Source organism: Podarcis filfolensis (genome assembly GCF_964270895.1).
Source record: "Podarcis filfolensis genome assembly, chromosome: 13".
In the NCBI taxonomy this organism is placed as follows: domain Eukaryota; kingdom Metazoa; phylum Chordata; class Lepidosauria; order Squamata; family Lacertidae; genus Podarcis; species Podarcis filfolensis.
Window position 1 is genome coordinate 13,343,302 of NC_139615.1, and position 13,016 is coordinate 13,356,317.

At 49.2% G+C, this 13,016-nt stretch overlaps 1 protein-coding gene across 1 annotated transcript; it reads right to left on the minus strand.

The window, feature by feature from the left end:
• Nucleotides 1–1,410: 1,410 nt before the first annotated feature.
• On the minus strand, nt 1,411–12,718 carry PIP4P1 (phosphatidylinositol-4,5-bisphosphate 4-phosphatase 1). Its single transcript, XM_083584251.1, has 7 exons — nt 12,466–12,718; nt 11,483–11,685; nt 7,179–7,285; nt 5,942–6,047; nt 5,102–5,154; nt 4,479–4,569; nt 1,411–3,630 (listed from the first exon to the last, which is right to left on the minus strand). The coding sequence occupies exons 1-7, from the start codon at nt 12,608–12,610 to the stop codon at nt 3,487–3,489; spliced, it is 849 nt and encodes a 282-aa protein (XP_083440377.1). The 5' UTR covers nt 12,611–12,718; the 3' UTR covers nt 1,411–3,486.
• Between the last annotated feature and the right edge of the window lie 298 nt (nt 12,719–13,016).

Genomic DNA, 13,016 nt, shown 5'->3' on the forward strand with positions numbered 1-13,016 from the left:
TTGTGTCAATAGGGGAGAGGATGGGGACATTGGGACAGGCTCCACCTAGTGTTTGGCTCCCACCCTCCGTTCCAATGGGCTTCAGCCACTACGGTTGGAGTCTGAGTGATGGTCTTCCACCCTGCTAATGACTATTTACTTCATTTTTATCCTGTCCATCTTCCAGAGTCACAGGAATTACTTTCCCCTTCTGTTGGATCCTCCAAGAAACCTGTGAGGGAGACCTCTGGCAATGACTGACTCATGGTCATCCAATGACTATCAAACTCAAATGAATATTTAAATGCAGCTCTCCCTAACACAACGGTAGCCAACGTGGCACCCTCAGTTCAGATATTCTTGGACCACATCTCCCTTGACCTTTGGCCATGCTGACTGGGTCTCATGGGAGTTGCAGTGGACAGTGGAGGGTCCCACATTGGCTACCCCCGTAATAGTCTCAGTCTGACAGCAACTCTGGCTCTAGATTACTATTTACCAAGTCACCTTTTTTCTCTGCATGCATACAGCCTATTGCAGCTGAATTCGTTGATTTTCCATGCTATATACTGCTTTTCAGGTAAGCAACACCAAGTAGTTTGCAGAAATCAATTTTTTAAAAAGCTTATCTAAACACATTGGAGGGTTGGGAGGGTGGCAACACAAGACCGGGGGCCTTTGCAGTTAATAAAATGCCACATTTCTTCCCAAATCACACTGCCAGCAAGCCGTCTGTTGAGGTGATGTAGCAGCCCTGTAGGCTTGGAATGGAATCCCCATGAGGCATGATTAAAAGGGAATTTTGGATGACTACGGGGCAATTCAGGGCGCTCTTTCAACAAACAGAATTTCCTGGTGGACTGTGTCCACATTTTAAAAGGGAACATTCTCAACAAGCAGAACATCCCACCTTAAATGCCTGTCAGTAAAAGCAGCCCAGTTTTTAACCTGTCATTTAGATTTCCTCCTTTCAGTCCCAAAATGGTTTAGGGCTAGGATGGGGGCGAGGACCTGTAGCCGTCCCAGTGTTGATGGACTATAATTCCCATCACCCCTGAACAGTGGCCATGCTAGCTGGGGCTGATGGGATTCATAGTCCAACACCATCAGCAAGGCTACAGACTCCCTCAGTTCAGGGCAGCTCCATATTAGCAACTGTAAACAAGGAATCAAGACCAGGAGAGTTTTTTTTTGAAGGGCACAGAATTAAATCCACCTACAAGGAAGACAGGGCAGCTCCCATCATACCTGGCCACTGTATGTTGGCAGGGCACTTGCGGGGAGTTGTGGGCCCAAACATCTGGGGGGCACCATGTTCAAATTAGGAAATGGCACATCCCCAATTAGCACCCCCCTCCAAAATCCAAATATGGTCCAAACCACACTCCCAAGAAAACAACCACTCAAAGGGCATCCGCCCCTCAGAAGACGTATGGAATCTTTTACTTTATTTACAACCATCCAATCTGCATTCCTCCTTTGGCTGTGTGGAGGCAAAGGAGAGCGAGAGGCGAGTTTCAGCATGACTGAAGGAGAGACAAGGTGCAGGCACACAAGGTGGGAGGGAGCGAGGGAGCCACTGGGAAGGAGAGCAAATCTTAAATAGCTCTATGTACACATCAGTTATTCTTATATATACAAAGCTGCAACGGCAACAAGTTTGGGGCCACAAGCTCAAAGCCATGGGGGCAGGAGGAAGGGGGGGATCTTGAGGAAGGGACTTAAAAACACCCCATTGACAAAAGCCAAGACATGCACGGAAGCAGGACTGACACCCTTTCCCCTCTGGTTGCGCTGCCAAGACGGGCCTCCCTCCCATGAACGTCTCTCGCAGGCCTCAAATGACCTAGGCCGGGGAGTGGTGTACGTTGGGGCCTCCAGCTGCTGCACTTTCAACAGGGTCCAGCAGCAAGGAATGACGGGAGATGCAAGTCTAGCAACATCTAGAGGCCCAAAGGTTCCCCGATTTAAGGGAAGGAATACCACCACCCAAAATGGGGTAACACAAAAGCATGTTCTTGGAAGCGAGTCGAAGGGGCTGGGGCGGAAAAGTTATGTCCAGGATCAGAACACAAAAGAGATGAGGTTGGAATTTCAAGCCAGGAGGAAAGATCGCAGACGGAATTGCAGATAGAAGAGGGGAAAGGACTTAGCTGTCCCACCCAGCAGTAAATACGGGAAAGGGAATCCACTCCCCTGGATCCAAGGGTGAAACTTGACAAGTCTCAGTGCATGATTAGGATGGGATTGGGGGGGGGGTTGTTAAACCAGGCACAAATCAGTGACATGATGCATAAGATGGGGGAGGGTCCCTCAGCCCCACCCTCCCAAGTAGGGATTTGGTTCTTGGAGGGGCAAGAGGGGGAAATTCCTCCACCATGGAATGTGCAAACAAAAAAGGGCAGAGAGGGAGAGAGAAATGAAGTAGGATCAAGAGACTTTTTTTAAAAAAGTGTCAAAATGTGGTAACAGAGATTCTGTCAGCATGAGCCTTCCAGATCTCAGGATTGCCGCTGGTCACAGAATAGAGGGCTGTTGACTGGGTAGGGGACATTTAGCCAAACGCCAGGTGGTATTAAGGGACAGGAGGGTCTGGGGAGAAGAAGGGCCTGGAAGGGGTCTGGAGCACCCACGCCAAGGTGCAGGGTACTGGCCATTAAGTAACCGAGTTCTCCCAAGTGCCACGGGAAGCCAGCAGCCGAGGATCTGGTCGCCTTCCACGCCTCTCGTCGCAGGCTCACCCTTTAAGGAACGTGCAAGGTGCCTCGACTCTCTCGCAGCCTGAGCTGTCCTTCGCAGCTGCCCCAAAGTCACGGAGCAAAGAGAAAGGATGCAGCGCTGATGTCTTGTAGCTCCTTCCAGCCTGGGAAGTGTTTCAAAAGCAGCTCAAAGAGAAGCCAACGGATTCTGAAAACGTACCACTCTGCCAAAAATGTCCCAGCCGAGTCACTGTAGTTTTTTTTAATCTCAAGTGGTTGAGCCCATCACAACTGGGATTGGACCGCTTCAATCTAATCATCCGACCACTCTGGCCCCTGTTGCTCATATGTCCCAGCGCAGTCGCCGTAGCTCTGATGTCTCCCACACACGGGAGGCACTCAGGAATTTGTGCCAGTTTCTTGGAACCCACAATGTCTAATCGCATATAAGCCCCTCTTGACGTTGGTCCCATTTAGTGTTCTGTTGCCCCCAGAGAACTCTGCTGTTGCTGGGGTAGCCCCCCCCCCCGATTTCCGCAGGTTAAGAAAGTTCTTCAGGTCAGATCGTTTGTTTTTGGCACCACCAGATCCAGGGTGAACGACCAGGAAAGAGACTCCTGGGTGAGGGTTGTAGCAGCTGCTGAGATGACTGAAAAATAGGGTGCTGGCACAGCAGGAGGGTGGCCCCGGAAGGTCCCAGCCCCAAAGCGGAAGGAAGGGGGGGGGAATAAATGAGGACGGACAGGGCTGGCTCTCAGTAGATGATGTGCTGGGAGCAGCAGCAGGAGCTGGAAACGGAGGAAAAGGCTCAGGAGAAGTTCTGGACAGGGTGGCTGACCCTCATGCAGGCCCAGTATGTGGCTCGACCAAGGCACACCAAGGCCAGTAGAATGACCAGGGCCCAAGAGGCGTAGATCCCGCCGTATATCTTGGCTTGCTTCCACGTACCAAACTGGAGACAAAAAGGAGAGGCAAAGAGGAGTCAGCGAATGGTGAAGATGCCTAGCTCACTTTCACCACCAGTCAAACGGATAAAGAGGTTTTCTGTGAAAGAGGGAGGGGACTGAGGGTATTGGGAGGAGCCCAAGGGCGCACCGTTGCTCAGGGTGCAGCATAAACACCTATGGGGCACAGATAGGCTAGTCCCATGCCAGAAGGGGATGGGGCTCTAACTTGCTGCTTCACACACACCGCAGTGCTGATATATGTGGGGGAGGTTAGGACCAAACTCCGGAAATCACAATCTAAGTGGTCCAACGTGCTCATGTATCTCTCCAAAACATACCCACCAAGTTTTGCTTCCTAGGGACTTTTCAGGAGTCGCTGTTGAATTTCCCTTGAAATGTCATCTGCCTCTTTTTAGCGTTATGATTTTCTGTACGTGCCCCGTAATTCTGATACCTCAACAAAGCCATTCACAAATAAGGAAGTGTATTGAGGATTCCATAATGTTCTACTTGAAGGGAGCTTGCCAAAGGCTTCGGTGAGCCCTGGCTCCAGGTTGTACAGTCGTACCTTGGAACTCAGACGTTTTGGCTCCCAAACGCCACAAACCCGGAAGTGAGGTTCAGAAGCTGCAATTTGGTTTTCGAACCTTTTGAAAGTTGAACTACTTCTGGAACGGATTCCATACGACTTCCAAGATACGACTGTACTGAGAAATTAGCAGCCTGTACAAAAGCTGCCCCAGGCCCGGATCTAATGCAACTTCCTAATATTTTGCACTGAAAATTGAGCAGCGAGGGCTAGTTCAGTTTCAGACAGCGAACGCCAGCAAGGGGCGTTCTTGCTCACACTCACCGCAAGTCCTGTCGCTGTCACAGCCATCAACACGCCTAGCAGGAAGCAGCAAAAGCATCTCTTCCGGGGATAGCGTCGCCCGATGGAGGATCTGGGGGCAGATATAGGCAGCCCATCAAACTGTGCTTAGGGAGCTTCAGTTCTCTGGGGGGATTTGAACATTCAGATCTTGGGGAAGCACTTCAGAGGAGTTTGCCGCACTGGCTGGCCCAGAGCAAGCAGCCAGCCTCTGCTCAGGTGACTAACAAAAATGCAGCTTGTGCTCTTGAGCAGCCTGGCTCAAAATACATAACACACTTCCAGGTTCCCCTGTCTGAAAAAAAGAAGTGCCAATCCCACTCCCCGAATCCAGCTACTAGTTCATCAGTGGAATGGTCTCCCACAAGAGGTTGTGGGCTCTCCTTCCTTGGAGGCTTTTAAGCAGAGGTTGGTTGGCCACCTGGCATGGATGATCTGGTTGAGATTCCTGCATTGCAGGGGGCTGGACTATAGATGACACTCAGGGTCCCTTCCAACTCGACAGTTCTATGAAATGCATACAACAGCTATTCAGACCATTTCCTCAATCTCCCCCTGCCCCGTTAGTGCGGCTTGTGGGTTAAGGAAGAGTGGAGTTAACTCACACTTTACGGCAGTGAGGACATCGTGCTAATGTGCGGTCCGTGAACTCTGTCCACTGAAGGGAAGAAGAAAAAACAAACAAAAAGAAAACATGAAGTAAAGCTAGTCAACCAAATCTGAAGAAAAAATTGCCTGCTCCAACTTCAGAGGTGCCCACCTGTCAAGCACCCCACCTGCTCACCCGGCTCCCAAGCACCAGCTATTCAAGCGGGTCTGCCAGGGTGCCACAACAGAGGGGGCAAGATTATCCCTTGCCACCCATCCCAAAAGGAATCCCAAAAGCAGACCAAGACACTCCTTAACTGTTAGCACACTGATTTGTGAATTACACTTTTATCCTGCCCTTCTGCCCGGGAGCCCAGAGCAGTGGACGTTGCTTCCCCACCAATTTTTCTGTGTAACAATCCTGCAAGGGACTTCAGCCGAGAGATCCCGATGCCCAGAGGCCGCCCAGAGGTGACATTTGAGGCTGACAATTTGATCATGGGCTTCCCAGGCCAAAGACCAGGCCAGGGACAGGCAGCCAACCCAGTTCCCTCCGCATGTTTTGAGACTGCAACTTCCACCACCCCTGACAATCGGCCACAATGGGGCTGATCCGAGCTGTAGTCCGACCATAACTGGAAAGCCCCACGTTGACTACCTCTGCTCTGTCCATTGCATACACCACTGGTTCAGTTGCTGGCTTCAACCCAGCAATGTTCTGGAGAAAAGGTATTTTAGGCAAAATAACAAGCTACTGTTTCGTTTCCAAAAGCTGGAGAAGGTGGGAAGATCCTAAGTCCTAGCCTTCTCTCTTTCCACCCCCAATGACCCTGGCCTCACTTCCAAGCACCCCTTACCAGGAAGTTGTTTTTGCAATGTCCGCAGTTGACGCGCACACCGACCGGCTGTGGCTCAGGACTCAGGGGTCCTGGATGCACTGGGCCCAGGTTAATGATCCTTTTACTGGGAGCAAGCGGGGGGGAAGAAGAAGAATTAGATTAGAGGACTGCTCTCATAAGCCTTTCTGTGCCTGTACCAGTGGTACAGCCTGGAAACTGGCACACCACCCACTTCCCAATCCCAACATTACTCCTTTATTCCCTGTTTGTCGCCAATATTGTCCCGACATGCAACTAGGTCTGTCCTCCCAACAGATCCAGCCTGCCCAGCTAAATTCAGTTCCCCAGCAACACAACAATTGATCACGGCAAGTAAAAAGAAGTGCTCCATCTCTCCATTCCTCACCTCCTAAAACAAGCATCTATGGCCCCCTGCTTTGGTGACATTGTTTTCACAGTTCTCGCACACAACAATCTGATCACACAATGCAGCAAACGTTTCCTAGTAAAGACGTTTTTCTCCCCAGGATACAAGGATTCTTAATTTTTATTTCAAACAGCACCAGGCTCCTGGCCGCATCCTGTTCAGGGGTGGGAGGGGTTTCAGATTAAGGCTTCAAGTGAAATTAAAGCCATTTATATCCAGTCAGCTGGTTGGTCCTCAAGACAGTGCGCACAATATGATAAGAGGCTTTTTTTAAAAAAAAACTAAGTCACCAGAAACAGACCATCTCAGAGTTTATATAACAACTCGTTTACAGGTACCTCCTAGATAAGGAAATGCCACTGGAAAAAAGGAGTGAGTAAACAGCTGGTGTCTAGGTCGGGGTGCAGGAGGGCAAAAGGGAAGTCAGGATCAACAGATCTCTGGTAATAAACTTGCAATAGATAAGCAAAAGGTTCTGACTGCCTTAACAAAAAGAAAAACTCTGCCCAATTCTTTCCTTTGACGTTAAGTCACCTGAAACAATGGTGTCAGGTGACTGACAGGTGAGAGGGACTACCCAACTGTCATAGTGGCCCACAGATGTGTGAGAAATTTAGGACCCAGCTGGCTGGCCAGAACCTGTAAGCCACCACTCCATGGAGCCTAGTGGGGGTGGAGTTCTAGGGTACCCTCCTCCCCACAAGCCTATCTCAAGTTCAGAAATCATCTGGGTTGCAGAACTGGGGTCCCATCCCCAAACTCCCCAATGGAACTGCAGCAAAGCTGCCAGGCCCCTTTCTCAGCACCTCGCCCAGCCCATTCCATTACCAGTATATCCGAGGACAGGCAATGCGCTGCGATGTCACTTTGCAGATCAGGAGGCAGTTGCAGGGGCATCTCACGTACTTCTTACCAGGCGGGGCATTTTTGATAGGCTGTAGCAGAAAGAAGGCAAAAAGACACCATCCGTAAGAAGCAAACACACGTCCTGGTTTAAGAGTGAGGGGAGGAGGCTGGACCCAGAATAGCAGGACCCAGAATAGCAAGATAAGGCTTGATAAAAAGGGGTATTCGTTGCAGCAGAAGAGATTGGACTTTAGGCAAAAGGAGGAGAAAGGCACAGAAATTTGCAGGTTGATTTCCACCCCAGGTCAATTTTTTATTCCATTTTTGGTCCCAAGTATCTTGAACTGTGTATTATATGACAAGCAACAGTCAGTGCTAAGCAAGGGTTCAGAGCAAGTATTCTGGACCTGGGAGACTCTTTTAGCTGTAAGGCTTTGTAGATGGTCATAGATAAATAATTAAACTCGCAGCCACACCTCTCCTCCTAATGCAGAAGTGGAGATAAGAATTGTGAAGTGCTTTAAACTCTAGTACGGAATGTAACAATACCCACACCACCCAGTTTAAGCAGACCGTGCAAAGGAGGGCAGAAGGAATACTAGTTCAACTTACACTGCAGAAGAGAATGTATGAAAATCACAACGAACTAAGTCATACTGGACTCCAGTGAATATGTCTATAATCTGTCGTGAAGGGTTAGAAGAGGAATGAGGGCTGTGGCCTTACAGTGTTGCTGGACTTCACTTCTTGTCAACCCTGCCACAAGCATGGACAATGGCAAGGAAGGATGGGAGCTGAAATCCAGGAACATCTGGAGGACTGCAAGTTCCTCACTTTGGGTTAAGGCACACAAGCCTCCCTCTGCTCCTAAACTACAACTCTTGATTATCCCTGCTGATGTTGTAGTCCAAAACATCTGGAGGGCACCAGGCTGGGGAAGCCCAATATTAAGGAATGTTTCAACATATGAAGAAATTGACATGTGAATGAGGTTTGAATGTGCATTGGGTAATGTATAGAGTGATGATTATGTTGGAAGACTTCACTCTGCTTCAGTGATTTAATTGTCACTGGGGCCATAACAGACAGCTCTGAGGAAGGGCTGGTGATGAAATTCACAGTATGCAAAACAGGGATGGAAGATATGCATATTTTGATTGGTGGACGGAGGCTTAGAATTTTCATTTGGGCAGTGCGATTGGCTGGGGCTGCACTAGTGGGGGTTAGAAGTAGTATATATATGGCCTGGTGTGCAGTAAAAGGAGGGGTCTGGGAGCTGGAAGGAGGAGTTGGTCAGAAGAAATGGACAGCAGAATAAAGGAGGGCTGGGGAAGAAGACAGACGGTCCAAGAAGCCAGAGATCTGGTTTTGTTGAAGATCGCTGAATCACTTGGCTCAGTGAGTTAAGTGGAGAATTTGTCTGCAGCCCCGAGGGAAGGAGAGAGAAGCAGCTCGGAGTGTTGAGCTCTGCTGGCGGTTAGGAGTGCTGGAGAGAAGACTTCCAGGGAACCACAGAAAGATAGATCTGAATGCCAATAGGTCAGCAGAGGACTGATAGAAGAGGCTTCTAGTAGTGGCCTCCAATTAAGCTGGTACGGCTTAATTGGAGAGCGCAAAAGGACAATCTGACTAAAGGGTTTCAACAGAGCAATTATTTCCTTAAAGCTGACTTGTTTAATCTTTATAGCTGACCCTAAGCTGCTGGTATTTATAGTGTATTCCCATTTAATGATAAAGTACCATATTAAAACAACTAGAAAAGCTTGTGCATTTCACAATCTTGAAACATGAATTCTTTCTTCAATATAATAACTGTCTGAAAAGCTTTGCACCGTACCTCTACCCCACGGATGCTGTGTTATTGTTAATTTGAGGTTCCAGAGGCAGAAAGCGCAACAGGAATGTGGCAGCAGCACAGCAAACCTGTATAAACCTAGCTCCAAAGTCCAGCAGACTACCCCTCTTGGACCACACTTCTGTGTTTGTCAGCATCCATAAATGAGATTTCACTTATTGGATGAGAAGCTGAGCTAACTATGGTCAGACAGGTTTCTCCAGGAGATTAAAAAAAAAGTCAGGTTAACTCCAGGTAATTATTCTGGGAAATACATGAAACAACAGAGTAGAGATCTGTAGCTTTGATTTAAAACTTTGGAGGGTGCCCAGACAGCAGTGCATCACATCACATCAACTCTGTGGAATCTGCTTGACCAAGCATCAAGGCCACTGCAGAGCTGCAATTTCAGCTTCAAGATTTATGTTTGTACGCCGGACTAGGCTTTAGCGAAATTTTGGCGTATTACCCTCTCTCTTAACACAGAATATTCTAAACAAAGGAGCAGTGCAAAGGGAGGAATGGGGAGAAGCAAAGCCAAGAAAGGAAGCTCTGCCCCACTGCAGAACTGTCCTCATAGCAAGACTTTGCACCAGCCAGGCACCCTGTGTGTTCAAAGTGGTCCATGCACATTATCTTAGTAGTGCTTCCAAGAACCCAATAAGTCAGAGTATTATTACCTCCAGAAGCTCAGACCTGCAAGGAACTAGACGTGGGGATGAAGAAAAAGGAAATCCCCACTAGCTCTGTTGTGCAAAGGAACCATCCCCGAATCCTTCAGTAACAACATGAGTGCAGGATAAGTTTTTCCTCATGCTATATATTGGGAACAAGGGATGAGGGACTGAGTCAAGAATGTGCATCTTTCACCTTCCATTTTCCTTCCATTAAAACTGTTGGGACTAGGGCTCCCTAAGTTGCCCCTCTCATAGCTATTTATTGTAAGGCTTTTGGGAGGCTGGGAGGAGGAACTCTTCTTTTTGGGAAGGGTGTTTGCTGTTGCACTTTTTTGGTCTGTACTGTATTTTGAGGTTGTTTTTCTGCAGGGGTTGGTGTCTCACCTGCTTTTTAAGTGTGTTTCTGACCATCGCCAACTTTTCATCTGTAAAATGAGTATGTTTCTTATAATTCCCAGGTTTACCCCTAAACTCCAAAGTGGTTGGGAACACCTGTGTCAGAGGGCCTAACAATCTCTTTGGTTGATTGGTGAATGCTGACTGGGATTGCAGAAAAAAGTGATTCATCTCATCCAAATTCATTGCCACCTTTACTCTATTTTTTTTAAAAAAACTTCTTTCTGCAATCCCAGTCAACATTTGTGGAGGAAGCTCCTCAAAAGGCAGGGTATATTTTTTAAAAAATAAAAAACCTCAAAAGGATCCTGGAGTGGATCCAAGATCTCCATTTCCCATATAAGACGATGAACGCTGCTAGATGAGACAAAAATGCCTGTTCCCTGACATTTACTAACCAAGTGCAAGTAACTGCCCTTTCCTTTAGATTCTTGCTGAGCAAATTTAATTCAGAGGTATGTTGCCTCTGTAGCTGGAGATTCTACATAGTCACCATTGACCATTTATAAATCTCTCCTTCTCCATGTGCCTGCGTAAGCCACCAACACCCTGTCTGGTGTCAATGGTTAATTATGTAGGGGTGTGAACAGGAACTGGTATGTCCTCTTGGTTATCCTGAATATCAATTGGTTTTCACTGTGTGACCCCAGGATCTAATATTGTGAGAGAGGAGAGAGAAAAGTTCCTACCCATTTTCTTCTTTTCTCATTATGTCCCAAGTTAAAAGGAAGTCAGCTGGTTGGTCTCCATCAGCCTAGCACAGCCACCAGCAAGTTGGTTCCCTGAGATGTTTTGGATTACAACTCCCATCAGCTGTAGTTGGAAACTTGCCAAAGGCTGACTCAACAGTTACCTGGCAAACCGACAGCTTACAGATGAAACTGACTTATCCCTAGACAGGCCACTTGCCCACCTAGCTCAGTAATGCTACCTACACCAACTAGCAGTGGCTCTCCTGAGTTTCAGGCTGGAAGCATTTCTCAGATCCACCTGGATATGCCAAAGTTGGAACATCACATCTTTTAGAATGGATGCGATGCAGGTGTTTTAACACCAAGCTAGATCAGTTGTGCATCTTTGCCTGAGCTCCGGTCTCATGGTTAAATAAACAGTCCTGCTACAGAAAAAAAAGACCCCACAACTATATTTATGTGTACCTAATATGCCACCTGAGCTACAACTTGGCTATTAGAAGTGATGTTGTGGGTAGCAGCTGAGGCTGAGAAATAATGGCTGTTGAGCTAAAGATGAAACAAGCCTAGAGCTTTGATAATTGAGACAAGATCTGAGCCAAGGATCTCCTGGCACACATCTCCTCCTCTTCATCGCTACCTCAGCCCCACTGCCATCGTACCACCCACCCTTCCAACAGTGCTCACCGTGGCCTCGTTGCAGACGCTGCATTTCACGACATGCTGATGCATCTTGCCCTCAACATTGATGGGGCTCTGGCAAACCCGGCAAGTGATCATGGGAGCACTGCCGCTCTCTGGAGATGCCATAGGCGAGTAGGGTGGGGGGTCCTCTCCGGGAAGCACAGCTGCCTGGCCCCCATCGTTGACCCCACTGAAGGAAGGAAACCCTTTCAAGAGGAAAGAAAGAAGCGTCTGTGGAAAGGGAGCATGGACTATTGCTTCAGTGCCCCAACCCCTATTCACTCTGCTTCAACCAGACCTGCATCTCAGCTGCCTTTTCCCAAAACAACACACACTGCATTTCACAAATACTTCAACAACCCCTTTAAAAAAAATAATCTGTCCTTGGCTCTGCCCAAATTGATCCCACGAGACTCCAATATCTGCAGGCACTTGGCTTAACTCTTCACCCACCCCACCCCACCGAGTGGATCAGAAAAAGACAAGGATGTTATTCATTTGTTTATTTTTGCAATCGGACCTCCAAGTGTCAGCCAACATATTATTGCCTCCTGTAAGTGCTCAAACTCAGCCTTGGGGGAACCCCTCCACAGGGTGTTCCACCTCTCTCCTCTAACATGTTGCCCATCAGACTACTGTGAAGCCAATCATGCCCTCACCTGTCCCTTTTTCTTATCTACCTGCCCCCCAGCACCCTACAAAAAACCTTCCCAGACCAACCCTGAACTTCTCCACTTACTGCCTCACTAATTGCTGGGCAGGGGCGCCTAGAACCCCATTGCCTGCAGCCCAGCCCCTGCAGCACATGGCCACGCCCTCACTCGAAGTAGCCACGCCCACGCAGCTAAAGACCCCGCCCCTGATGCTTTAACTCCGCTTTTTCTACTTAGGAGGCTTCCCTCGCCTTCTCCCCCCAACGCCCCTCCATTGCTCCCCCCCCCACTCAATTGGAATCTCATGCATATTAATGAGGGGGCGTGGCTCACCCTGAGGCGGGTTCGGCTTCCCCGGCGGGTTCGAGGCGGAGGCCGAGACCAGCCCTGCGGGCCCGACCAGCCCTCCAGCGCCGAGGCCGCCCCCATCCCCGGGCTCGGCTGGTAGTAGCGGGGAGCGCTCGCCGTCCGCAGCCATCGCTGCTACTGTTGCTCCTGCAACCGCCCTGCTCTGCGTCCCTCTCGGCTTCCGTAGCGCGCGACCCCGCCCCTTGCTCTCTCCCCCCACCCGCGCTACCCTAGTCACGTGACGAAGGACATCCTGTTCCTGTTGACTGCAAAGAGCCTCGTCACGTGAAGAGAGCCAGGGAATTTGTTTACTGATTGGGCACTCGTGGCCGCGCCCGTGCAGCTCCTGCGCGCCATGATTGGGCAGGAAACGTGCCCGCCCACAGCATACACTTGCCCCTCATGTCATCCTCATCCCGTGACTCTCCTCTGGCCTTTTCATTGGCTGCTCCTGCTGCCCGCTCCCTCTTGTCCCCTGAGTCATTTCCTCCCGGCCCTCCGCTGACTTACAATACGGCTGTCAGAGCGGTGCGAAC

Coding starts and splice junctions, on each gene's coding strand:
- PIP4P1 (XM_083584251.1), bottom strand. CDS start 12,610: ATGGCTGCGGACGGCGAGCGCTCCCCGCTACTACCAGCCGAGCCCGGG. Junction 5,155..5,941: donor ATTGCAAAAACAACTTCCTG/GTAAGGGGTGCT, acceptor TCTTCCCTTCAG/TGGACAGAGTTCACGGACCG. Junction 4,570..5,101: donor TGTCCTCACTGCCGTAAAGT/GTGAGTTAACTC, acceptor ATCTGCCCCCAG/ATCCTCCATCGGGCGACGCT.